The sequence below is a fragment of the Hyla sarda genome, chromosome 12, assembly GCF_029499605.1.
Source record: "Hyla sarda isolate aHylSar1 chromosome 12, aHylSar1.hap1, whole genome shotgun sequence".
Lineage (NCBI taxonomy): Eukaryota > Metazoa > Chordata > Amphibia > Anura > Hylidae > Hyla > Hyla sarda.
The window spans coordinates 60,081,325-60,094,512 of record NC_079200.1 but is presented as its reverse complement, the minus strand read 5'-3'; the positions used below and the strand labels follow the sequence as shown (position 1 = coordinate 60,094,512).

At 42.4% G+C, this 13,188-nt stretch overlaps 1 protein-coding gene across 3 annotated transcripts in view; it reads left to right on the top strand.

Moving 5' to 3' along the window:
• TAF4 (TATA-box binding protein associated factor 4) overlaps positions 1 to 11,874 on the top strand; it is a 94,138-nt gene extending 82,264 nt beyond the window's left edge. For all 3 annotated transcript variants that reach the window (XM_056548973.1, XM_056548972.1, XM_056548975.1), the window contains 4 exons: positions 3,427 to 3,552; positions 3,747 to 3,803; positions 3,891 to 4,010; positions 10,064 to 11,874. In XM_056548973.1, the coding sequence (XP_056404948.1) occupies positions 3,427 to 3,552; positions 3,747 to 3,803; positions 3,891 to 4,010; positions 10,064 to 10,231 (471 nt within the window). In that variant the 3' untranslated portion in view covers positions 10,232 to 11,874. The remainder of the gene's footprint in view (positions 1 to 3,426; positions 3,553 to 3,746; positions 3,804 to 3,890; positions 4,011 to 10,063) is intronic.
• Positions 11,875 to 13,188: the final 1,314 nt, after the last annotated feature.

Genomic DNA, 13,188 nt, shown 5'->3' with positions numbered 1-13,188 from the left:
TCAGTCCATGGCTTACTGATGTGCTGGATAAATTCTGCCAGTCTTCTCCATTGCTTCTTGTCACGATCACACCCTATCGGTCCAGCCAAGACATTAGAGAGAGTGTGATGGTGCAAGGGTTAAGGCCACCAGACCTCTGGGTATCCACTACTAGTCCCAGCAAGTCACCAAATTAACCCTTAGATAAACGTGTTTCCACCCGAGCTGCCTTCAGAAAGGTGAGCTCATATATTTAGAGATCAAAGACCAGAGCTGATTAATTAAACATTTAATCTGGTAAAAGGTATCACAGTGCTGACTATATAAAAATACAGAAACAAATGACATACAGTTACAAAAATATGAAAGAGTTTAGCAAGGCAAGTTCAGAAAACAAAAGATGAAGTTCTTACAGCATGATGATATAGCAGTCCATGAGAGTGAGTTCCAGCTGTTCTTAGGATGGTCTTGTCAGCTTGTTGCACAGCCCTGAACAACCTGAGTCTAGCATTGTAAAATATTATATATCTGCCTTTTTGGAGGGAGACTCCATTCCCCCCTCCCCTCTGATCCCACCAGGGGAGCACCACTGTCCCTGGCCCTCTTATCTGGTTGATTATATGATGGGACCAGAGTGCCCTTACATCCTGCTGCTTCAAAAGAGCCTCTGACTTCAAAGGAGATACAAACAGCCAGACCCCCAATAAAATGCAATACACAAACACACAGTCTGAATGACCTCTCACCCCCAGGTCTTAGATTATACACAGATACAATAAAACACATGTATGTTTCCATAATCAGGCTTTGGGCCTGACACTTCTCTCTAAGTACAGAAATTGGCATAGAAAGCATTAGCTACATTAGGCGGCTGCCAAGTGCAGGACAGTGGAGGAGTTGTGTGTTGAATTGTAGGGGCACTGGCACTGTATATGCCCGCTGCTCTGAATGGCACATTCCAATAAACATTGCTGTGGCTGGCAGATTAGTATGGCTAGGTCACTGTTGAAACAACTGATATATGTAATTGTGTGGGGACAATGCTTGAGGATGTTACACTGCTGGCACTCTTTTCTAGGGAACAGCGGGTAATACCTGGCACCACCGAGTACTTACTATATGGCATTAGTGTGAGGATGTTGCTCTTTGAGCTCTACTATCTGGAACCACACAGGGATATTTGCATCAGCAGTGGGATTTTGAAGTGTGACAGGGAAAACAAAGCTTTCACATGGATAGAAGTATTCAGAATTTTTGCTATGACACCTAAAATTGAGCTCTCAGGCCTCTCATTTCTCTTGCTCAATCAAGGTGTATAAACATCTCAAAGATGGACTCATGGGTAAATTCAGATGGTTGGACAGGATTTGATACAGCCCTGTCTATATAAGGCAGTGTTTCCCAACAAGGGTGCCTCCTGGTGTTGCAAAACTACAACTCCCAGAATGCCTGGACAGCCAAAGGCTACCAGAGGCTATGCAGGCATGCTGGGAGTTGTAGTTTTGCCACATCTGGAGGCACCCTGGTTGGGGAACACTGATATAAGGTCTCACAGGTCTAGAAAAGGGGTAGAAAAGAAATTTCTGCTGCACTGAAAGTTACCAAGAGCATCGTGACCTCAATAATTATTAAAGGGGTACACCGCCCCTAGACATCTTATCCCTATCCATATGATCGGGGATAAGATGTCTGATCATCGGAATCCCGCCGCTGGGGACCCCTGCAATCTCTCCTTTTGTACTCCCGTTTCTCAGCTGTACAGAGCTAGGATCGCTCTGTGACTGATGACGGGCGATGCAGGGGGACGGAGTATCGTGGGGCCACGGCCCCGCCCACTCCTGACATCACTATACTCCGTCCCATGAATTCCCCTTCATCAGCCACAGAGCAATCCTCGCTCTGTGCAGCTGAGAAACAGGGGTGTTGCAGGAGAGATTGCGGGAGTCCCCAGCGGCGGGATCCCTGCTATCAGACATCTTATCCCCTATCCTATGGATAGGGATAAGATGTCTAGGGGTGGTGTACCCCTTTAGAGGGATTAGCCAAGAAGAGAGAAACAGCCTATTTCTTTCAAAAACCGCTCCCTGTCTGTCACCAGGTTGGGTGTAGTTCTGCAGCTCAGTTCCATTGAAGTGAACGGAGCCAATTTGTAATATGCCACACAACCTGAAGACAGACAGGGAGCTGTTTTTGAAGAAATAAGCTATGTTTCTCAATTCCTGGATAACCCCTTTTTAAAGGGCAGATATTTAGCCCCATCAAACTAAGAAATTAGGGGAGAAGTTCAAAATCACTGCAGCCTCTGGGCTTAATGGCAGAGTCGCCAGAAAGAAGCTTCTACTTTGTAAACTCCAGGTGGCTTTCATGTGTCTTTTACTAACACCCAAAGATTCTCTTGTCTGATGAAAACAAGATTGAACTTTTGCCTATAGATTCTAATCCTATTGAGAAAACAAGGTACTGCTCACCCCCTGCCCAATACTGTCCATACAGTGAAGCATGGGGGAGGCTGTATGCTGCTGTGGGAGTAGTTTTCAGCAGCTGGGATGGGAAGACTGGTCAGGGTTGAGGAAAAGCTGAATTGAACAATGTGCAGAGATATTCTTAATGCAAACCTGATCCATAGTGCTTTGGACCACAGACTGGACTGAAAGATCAGGACAATGACCCTAGGCACAGATAAGACAGATAAGACAACACAGTAGGGGCTTAGGGACAACTCTGTGAATGACCTAAGGTGGCCCAGCCAGAACCCTGACTTGAACCCAATTGAACATCTCTGAAGAGACCTGAAATAGCTGTCCCCACTGATGGCCCCCATCCAACCTGACAGAGCTTGATAGGGTCTGCAAAGAAGAATGGTAGAAAATCCCCAAATCCAGGGGCAAATCTTATGGTATCATTCCCAAGAAGACTGGAGGCTGTATTCTCTGCCAAAAGGGCTTCAACTAAATACTGTGTAAAGGTTCTGAATACTTATGTCAATACAATATTATTATTATTTTTTCCTTTTTAGTAAATAAGCAACGATTTGTAACCTTCTGTTTTCACTTTGTCAATATGGGAGATTTAGCGCAGAATGATGGAGGGAAATTTTTTTGCATAAGTCCGCAAGCTTTTTTCCACAATGTAAAGAAAGGTCAGCCATTATAGTATGTACTGTAGTCCAGTACTCCCAAACCTGTGGTTTTTCAGATGTTGCGAAACTACAACTCCCAGCATACCCTGACAGGCACAGGCACTTTAGATTGCAAGCCCCTCAACCCAACAGCTGTCCACTGGTTGCAAACCTGGTAGGGTGCCCAAAAACTGCCATCATATCCTGAGTGCCTTCAACGCTGTCAATACATGAGTAGTTTTTTCTGAAGAACCACAGATTGATGATTATTGCTATTATTGTCGTTATTTGTTAGCACACTTTTTTAATACCCCTCATTGTGCCTGTAGGACGACGATCGGTACGAGCAGTCAAGTGATGTTCGGACACAGCTCAAGTTCTTTGAGCAGCTCGACCAAATAGAGAAGCAGAGGAAGGACGAGCAAGAACGGGAGATTCTCATGCGAGCAGCGAAGGTCAGTGTACTGAATATGGGGGGAAGGGATTGGGGAGAATGTGCAATGACCTATATACTGTAGACCCCTAAAATGACCTTATTACAGTCTATTTAGCTGGCTTAGAATGGGCAAAGCTGGAACATAGATGCTGGTATTGCATGTTTTCCTATGCAGTAAAAGCTCACTTTTTTTGCTCTGTTTTGCCTTCACAGTCTCGATCACGGCAGGAAGATCCTGAACAGTTACGGCTAAAACAGAAGGCCAAGGAGGTAGGTGAAGTATACTGTAACTTTGCAGCTAGGTTTTTGTGGGTGCAGAAGTTCAGCTGTAAAAATTCTCTGTATTTTCCTTTGTAGATGCAGCAACAGGAACTGGCACAGATGAGGCAGAGGGATGCAAACTTAACGGCATTAGCAGCTATTGGTCCTCGAAAAAAGAGGAAAGTAGACTCACCGGGTCCTGGATCAGGGTCAGAGGTAAGTGTCTGAAACCAGCGTCAGGAGAACTTGAGGATCCAGGATAAAAGGGAATTTTCTATTCAAGACATCCCCTTTCTCTGTCCCCTGCTTTCTGGTAGACCTGACTTGTAAATGAACAGTCGTTCATTAAAATGGTAGCCATGCATTACTGCATTTCCCTTTGCATATACTAAATAGTTGACTTTTAAAATTCCAGCCAAACCATTGGCTTTCAGGGAGCAGGTAATTAAATATAATGAAATAAAAAAAAAACTAAACCCTTATCTCCTTCACTCCTACACTGCCACTGTTATCACAGAGCTTCCGTCCCCGATGTGGTGGGTCATGGACGGAACTATGACACCTATGACAGGACACACATACACACATATGTATAAGATAGAGATAGATGTAGATATAGAGATAGATAAATCATAAAAAGCATGCAGCCCGGGCTACCCCTGTCATGTATTACCCTCCCAGGTCTGGCTCCACCTATAGGCAAAATAGGCAGCCACTGAGAATCGCCCATCGGAAGAAAGTCATTGCACAAGGTCTTTAAGTTCTGACAGCAACTGCTTTAGGAATAGCAGTGCCCTGCACCCTGTTGAGCGGTGGGTCGCAGTGCTAAACCACGGCAGCCGGCCACAATCAGAATATGTATGTATAATGGATTTATGGCTAATGTACAGTATACTGTATATTAGTCATACATCCATAAAACATGCATATATTGTACACATCCATAAAACATGCATATATTGTACACATCCATAAAACATGCATATATTGTACATTAGTCATACATCCATCATATATACATATACTGTAGATCAGTCATGCATCAATCATACATACAGTGTACATCACATATACTTACAGCAGTAGTGCATAAAGTCATACATCTGCCTTGTTGACACATACATGTACTTTACATTATATGCATTGAGCATACAGCACTCATATCTGCCATACATACACATACATAACATCCTCACACGTAATATATACACGTCCTCTAATTTTAGGGAGGGGAAGGCAAGTCAAGAATTTGCCTCGAGACCTATGAGACTAATTTGACCCATGATCTTATCTTATATCTGCCAAGGGCTTCAAGGGGCAGAGCCAAAAGGGCGTTAAAATTAGGTTTTGCCTAGGGTAGCAAAAATCCTTGCACCAGCCATGTACTCTCCTGTAAGCCCTAAGCATGCTGAAGCTTGGAGTTTGGACTCCCATTTGTTGAATGGATTAGGCAGCGGCTGAGTGACAGACAACAGGTTACAAGTGGGGTACCTCAGGGATCTTTACCTGGACCCATTTTGTTTTAACATTTTTTATTCATTATATTGCAGAAGGTTTAGAAGGTAAGGTATTGGTCTTTTTGCTGAGGACACAAAGATTTGTAACAGGGTTGATATTTCTGGAGGGATAAGCCAAGTGGAAAAGGATTTAGGTAAACTAGAACAATGGTCAGAACTCAGGTAACGCACCTTGGGTGTATAGGGAGATGTATTGGTAGTAGAAAGAGGGAAGTGCTCATGCTGCTGTACAGAGAACTGGTGAGACATTAAAAAATGTTTTAAATAATATAATCCTGCCCTAATAAAAATGTAAAACATCAACATTTTCAAATAAAAAGCTGTAAATAAAATAACATACATATTTGGAATGACCGTGTGCATAATTTTCCGAACTATTAAATTATTTAATTTCTCATTCTGTGTGGTTTACGGTTTAAACGCAAAGAAACCCCAAACACCAAAATTCCTGATTTTAGGTCACATCACATCCCAGAAAAAAGTGATCAAAAAGTCAGACCAAGCGTGGTACCACTAAAAAATACAGCGCAAAAAGTGAACCCCAACACTGCTCTGTAGGTAGAAAAATAAACAATAGTTTTTTTTTGTAACCATAAAAATGTTTTCTCCCCCAAGTTTGTATCATTGGAATCATACTGACCCATCGTATAAAAGTTTGCATGTCCGTTTTACCGTATTGTGATCTCCCAGAAAATTATTGCCCCTCAAAATTGCTTAATTCCATCCTTTTTTTTAATTTTGCCCTACATACACTTTTTGAGGGCTTTGTAATACTTTAAATAAAATAATGATAAAATAGTGCGTCTATGAAAAGTACGTGTCCCACAAAAATATGCCCTAATACAACTTTGTCTGTAGAAAAAAAAATAAAGTTATAGGTCTTAGAAGGCGAGGAGGAAAAAATGTGAGCCAGAAATAAAAATTCATGAAGGGGTTAATTTGTTCAATTTGTCAGTTTTTTTTTTTTTGTTTTTTCTTTCTTTTAATGTCTTGGTTCACACATAGTTTTGGGTCTACTACTGGTTTTCGCTGCCAAAACAGAGAACAAAAGGTGGTAATCTTTCTATTTAAATATTTTTCAGTCTCAATCCTGGTTTTGGCAAAAAAATAAAAAATAAATACTGACCAAAATATGACGTGTGAACCAGCACATCACTTTCATAAACATTTTTTTTTATTTTTTACTTCCCTCTGTAAACCTTCTAGGGGACTCGTTGACCACTAAGGGGTTACTGTTGGATACAGAGGATCCTCCAATCTGAGCTGCTAGAGCAAGATATAGGTTGTGATAAGACTCCTGAGCATTCCTCCTCCCAGCACAGGATCCATGCAGGGCTGATTTCACTGCACTATAAAAAGATATATGTAGTGGAATAAATCCCTTTAGCTTACATAAAAACATGTTGGTGGTCACTAATGGGTAGAATGCCACCATACTTTTAAAGGGCTACTGTGCCCCTAGACATCTTGTCCCACTCCAAAGGGTAGGGGATAAGATGTCTGATCACGGCGGTCCCACTGCTAGGGACCCCCGCGATCTTCCTGCTGCACCTAGCGTTCGTTTAGAGCGTCGGGTGCAGCGCTGAAAGCTCATGACATCACGGCCACGCCCCCTCAATGCAAGTCTATGGGAACGGGTGTGACTGCCACCACGCCCCCTCCCATTGACTTGCATTGAGGGGGCTTGACCGTGACTTCACGAGCCTCTGCCCTGCATCGCCAATCATCCGACAGGGAGCAAAGTTCGTTCCGTGCATCGGATGTCTGGGGTGCCGCAGCTGAGATCACGGGGGTCCCCAGTGGCGGGACCCCGTGAACACATTTCATCCCCTATCCTTTGTATAGGGGATAAGATGTCTAGGGGCGGAGTACCCCTTGAAGGCATGACATCTGTAAGGGACTGCATCTTTACACATATTTGGCAGCAATGATGGCTACACAGAAGCTACTCCTTTTGGCTGTGGGAAGCTTTCCTTTGATCAGGGCTGCTCCATGAGTAGGACACAGTTTGCGGCACCTGATTCTTCTGTATGAAACCGAGCTGTAGCTGCTTTTGGGGGGTATTCTCACCTCTGTACGAGGGCTCCATGCTTGTGGCTGCAGGAGATGGTCAGGAAGCCATTCTGGCAAATTGCTAAAATGGAAAACAGCCCTGCTGTCTTCTGCACCCTGACCAGCAGCAGCTGCAAGCAGGCCGGGGAGCCTATGTACCAAGATGTGAATAGACATTTTATAAAGTGTAAGATTAAATCATCTGTGACCATCTAGCAAATACAAACACCTCAACCACAATGCAGACCACATTATCTACAAAGATTGATTTTCTCATTACATCAAGTGATCCCCTATCCTGCCTATACTGTACAGCTGATCTGAGTCTGCTAAACATTGGGATTGAAGCAGTAAGCAGCAATTCCCTATTGATCACTGTGTATTATGCGATCAAAGAGGAAGAGATGGTAAAAGTCTCTGCCTTCTCTTTGGAGAATCTCTGATCCTCTTGTTCAGCTGCACATCTTACTTTGTGATTTAATAGCTTTATCCCTTAGAGGACCTTGGACGTAAATGTATGTCCAGGTGCCCTAGTACTTAACGCACAAAGATGTACATGTGCGCTTGCTTTATAGACTTTAAGCGACAGCTACTATGAGCAGCCATGCACTTACAGTCAGTGATGGAGAACAGAAATCTCACTCATTAACCCCTTGAGTGCTGATATCCATATTGGTCACAACACTTCTGCCACATTTATGCTGGAGACCAATTGGTTTGTTTTCCCACTGGTTCACTTACCTGCTCTGTGCGCGCCCCAGCTCTCATCTACCAATAAAGCCTTCTGAGCCAGGCTCTATCAGCAGATCACTGATAACAGTGAGTAATGCTATGCCGTAGCAAATACAAAGTGAACAAAAAACATCTGTCATGGCTGACTGGAGCATAGGGATGCCGATCGAACGGCGAGGAGGAAGGTAAGGGCCCTCCCACCATCCTCTCAGCTGATTGGGACACAGTGATTTCACAGCGGTGGTCCCGATCAGCTCCGCTGAGCAGCTGGGATCAGTTTTTACATTTTAGACGCCGTGATCAACTTTTCATTGTGGCATCTAAAGGATTAATGCTGGCATCACGCGATGTCCAGCATTAGCTCCTGAGCTGCGTCATAGAAGGGGAGCGGGCACCGGGTTTGCATGTACACCTTGCTTCTATTAATCCCTTAGAGACGAAGCCCATTTTGGCCTTAAGGACCAGGCTACTTTTCATTTTTGCATTTTCATTTTTTCCTCCTCCCCTCCTAAAAATCTTAACACTTTTAATGTTGCACCTAAAGACCCATATGAGGGCTTGTTTTGTATCACCAATTGTACTTTTTAATGACTTCACTTACTGTATAACAAAATCTGCAGCGAAACAAACAAAAAAAAATGATTAGTGGGGTGAAATACAAAAACGCCATTTTGTTAATTTTGGCAGCTTCCGTTTCTACGCAGTGCACTTTCCGGTAAACATTACACATTCTTTATTCTGTAGGTCTATACTGTTTCAAGGATACCTAATTCATGTGGGTTTTATTTTACTGCAAAATCCTAACTACATGCACCAAAATTAGTATGTTTAAAGGAAATCTGTCATCTGTGTCAGCTGCACTAACCTGTCGATACAAACAGGTAGTGCAGGTGACACTGATGACAACGGTACTTACCTTCTCCTGTTCCGTTCTGTCATTCTCTGGCAATCCTCTTTGGTATCTTCAGCTCCGGGCCTTTTTTGCTCTGTGATCTGTAGTTTTTATTGGTACCATTTTGTTTTCACTAACCTTATATTTTAATATTTGGGATATTTACGCATGCGGTAATACCACATATGTTTATTTTTGATTGCATTATTTTATTTAAAAATGGGAAAAGTCTGAACGTTTGAACGCTATTCGAGATGATACTGTTCTGTGATTTGATAAGGTATGGGGTGCTTGGATAGCCTCTTCCCACGCAATGGATATGTCTTACTACCTCTCTTTTGTGATTATATTTACTTTGATATTTGTCACCTTTTTCATGTTGACCTTATCGCCATTTTGCCATGCTATACTTGATTACTGTGCTCCAGCCTCCTCTAGCCCCCTTGAGATTTCATTGCGAAGGTCCCGATCAGCTCCGCTGAGTTGCTGGGATTGTGATTGTTTCACTTTCATTTTTCACTTTTAATTGTGGCGTCTAAAGGGTTAATGCGGGGCATCTGCCCGATCAGTGATGCCCGGCATTAACCCTGGTCCTGGCTGCTGATAGCAGTCAGGACCCACTGGGTTTGAAGCACGCTTACCCCGTGAGCGTGCTTTTAATGCTGGTAACGGGACCAGGGTGTACAGGTATGCCCCTGGTCCTTAAGTACCAGGACACAAGGGCGTGCCCATATGCCCTTCATCCTTTACAGGTTAAGGTGTTAATAAAGGCTGGCTGCAGTTCCCTATAAAGCTGGTGTCCAGGTGCTGCCATCAACTGAATTGCTGGGGGGTCTCAGAGGTCAGACCCCACCAATCATAAAGGGATGGCATAACGCTAGGATATGCCATCACTTTATAGCAGTGGCCCACTCTCCAGCTGTTGCAAAACTACAACTCCTATCGCACCCTGACACCTAAAAGATGCAGGTTGGCGGAACATTGCTTTACAGCATAGTAATACCCTTGTAAGTTGTCAATAAGATGTAAAGTTTGTGCCATGAAGACTTAATAGCCCTGTCCTCCTTTCTCCGCAGGCATCGAGCACAAGTACAACGCCCACCAGCAGCTCGGGGGCAGGTGGCAGCAGACAGTTTACAAGACAAAGGATAACACGAGTCAATCTCAGGGACCTCATATTTTGTTTGGAAAACGAGCGAGAGACAAGCCATTCACTATTGCTATATAAAGCATTCCTTAAGTGAAAACAAATACATAAAAAAAAAAAACTAAACAAAAATGGAAAAGATCAAGGTATTTTTTGTTTTTGTTTTTGCAAAGACGACACCCCACATCCTTTACTGGGACTATTTTTTATATTTTACAAAAAAAAAAAAATGTGCTCCGCCTCCAGCTTGGTTTATGAAATGGGAATCGTTAAATCAAAAATATCCTTCCATTTGTGTTTTTATTTTTTATGAAACGGCACAGAGAGCTGCAAGGGATGAGAATTTTTGGATGGACAACCCCACGGTGAGGAAAGCTGCCTTCTGCAAAACAAGCCATATGTGGAAAAAAAAAAACCTGCTCATTTTAATCAATGGATTCAACTTTTTTAAACCTTTTCTTTTTAACTATGTCCACAATTAATTGGATTTTCAGCTTTTACCCCATCGTCACCCCATCTCTGCAGGTGAGGTGTTAAGGAATTATGCATCGCTCCTTTTTAATTATTTTTGCAGATGGCAGAGGCCCCTCCTCTTCCCTTTCCCCCATTGCTTCCTTTCCATATTTATTGGTTTTATCTGCTTTGGACACCTCTACCGACATGGGATGCACAGACCAGAATCCTCTTCAACTCTGAAATTTTAACAATCTACAGTTTGTGTTTTTTATTTTTACATTTTTTTGTGTGTGTATTTCATTACCCTTTTGTTTTAAAACAACCTCGGTTTTTAAAATAATTTTCCACAATAAAACTTTAAAAAAAGTGTTTTTATCTGTAGGAAAAAAAAAATTATAATAACCAATGCAATGCTGTTATTTTTATTTTAGATTTTTTTGTTTTGTACAAAAAAATTGAAATAAATGTACCCTGTGGGCAGTTGCAAAGATTATATGACAAAGGAAGGTAATGTTTTATGACATAAATATATAAATATCTATATTTTACTTGCACTGTTTAGATTTTTTTTTATTCATTTTTTTTGTTGAGCGCTTCACCCTGCAACATCTGTGCTTATTGCACGGAAAGGGTTAAATTAATTTTATTATTATTATTTTTTTTACTTCTGTGATACACTTGGTGAAGTCTATACATGGCTTGCTGTATTTTTTGAGTAGTTAATGTAGATCATTTTTGGCACATAATGGAGGAGGGGTTACTATAACACGAATTCTCCCGTTTTACCACAAATTACTATGTAAAAAAAATAAAACAAACAAAAATAAACCATAATTATTTTGTTAATAACAGTATGCAAGCTCTGGAGACAGGCTTTCTGTCTCCATGGCAATAGCCCCGTCTTTGTACCTATTTTTTTATTGCGGAAAAAAATAAAATATACTAATTGGTTCTTTCTATTTTCGGAGGTTACTGTATTAAACTGTCGATTGGTAATACTTTTCTGAGTGTACATAGTCTGGCTTTGTGTGTGTCCCCTTCCTCCAGAACTCTCTGCCTTGTTCACAGAACTCTGATCAGTATTTGTATCTGACCGCTGTTACATCACGTTGTCGTCTCTCTCCCCCCGCCTGCCGACCTTGTCTTTCCATTTTGTTTTCTTGTACATTTTGCACAGTTACTTGTTCATATGTAAATATATTACTTTCAAAATGAAGTTTTTAATTGCTATTGTTTTATATAGGATTGAAAGAAAAATTAACTCCTTTATTAAAAACGAATTTATCTGTACCCACGTCTCTGTGTATTTGCATTTGAAATGACCCTGGATGAACTGGGAAGGGGAAGCGGGGTTGGGTCATGGGTGCCTAGAAATTGCTTTTGCGATAATTTTAATACAAGACCTCATACATGTAACCCAATGCACCCTTTTATGGTGCATCTCTAACAGCCTTTGGATGTCAGGGCATCATGGGGCTCGTAATTTTGCAAGCCAAAGACTGTCTTGGCTTGGTGGGAGTTGTAGTTTGCAAGCTGCCATCTGGCTTGCAATACTAATACTCCCACTGTACCTTATAGCCTTTTGCTTGATGCTGAATGTCGTTTTGCAAGCCAAAGGCTGTCGGGGCATGGTGGAAGTTGTAGTTTTGCAAACCGAAAGCTGTTGGGCATGACACAGGTTGGGAAACACTGATGTACACAAAAAAATGATGTGGCAAAAATGTTAGAGATATCGTATTATAAGCATTTCCCCAATATACGTCCAGTGGTTAAATATGATTTACTACAATATGTAACACATGTAAATGGTTCGAAAGAGACTGATCCCAAATCTGTATTTCTCTATCGGCTCCATTGGGGGACACAGACCATGGGTGTATGCTGCTGTCTCTAGGAGACTTGACACTATGGCAACAGAAAAGTCGGCTCCTCCCAGCAGGGTATACCCGCCCACAGGCACCTGAGGTAATCAGTTTTAGCTTAGTGTGTTAAGAAGGTGGACATGGTCTGGAGTTCTCCAGACCAGGTCTTAGGTTTTATTATTTTCCTAGTTTTAGGGATGTGTTAGTTTTTTATTCAGTTTTCTTTCCTATTTTCAGGTGGGGACTCAGGAACTGCGGCTCACTGTTTCCCCATTGCGATTGAGGGGGCACAGACATTGCGTATTTGTACGGTTAACCCCCTCTCGCCAATGGTCAGCGCCTGGGGTTGTACCTCATGGGTCTGGTTCACCCTACCTCCCTGCTCGCCTCGCTCGCACATGATAGCCCGGGGTGATGCAGGTGACAAAAAGCTGACTGAAGACTTCATAGGAAGACTTCATTAGGTAAGTTCTTCTGACTGGGGTAAGTATATTTCCCTTTCTCCCTTAGGTGCAGATTTGCAACCTCTGGAGACCCTCAGTTTTTGGCCCACCTTTCTCATGGGTCTAATGGGGCTGGCCTGGACAGGGAGTTCTTTATTACTGGGGTGAGCAGTGGCAGTTTGGATGGGGCACAATTTACAAGGGGCACAGTTTTTTTTTCACTTTATTCAAATATGTGTGTGTTTTTACTTGAAGCGGCTGACAGCCGCGGCGTTTCTTCTATGCGGGCGCAC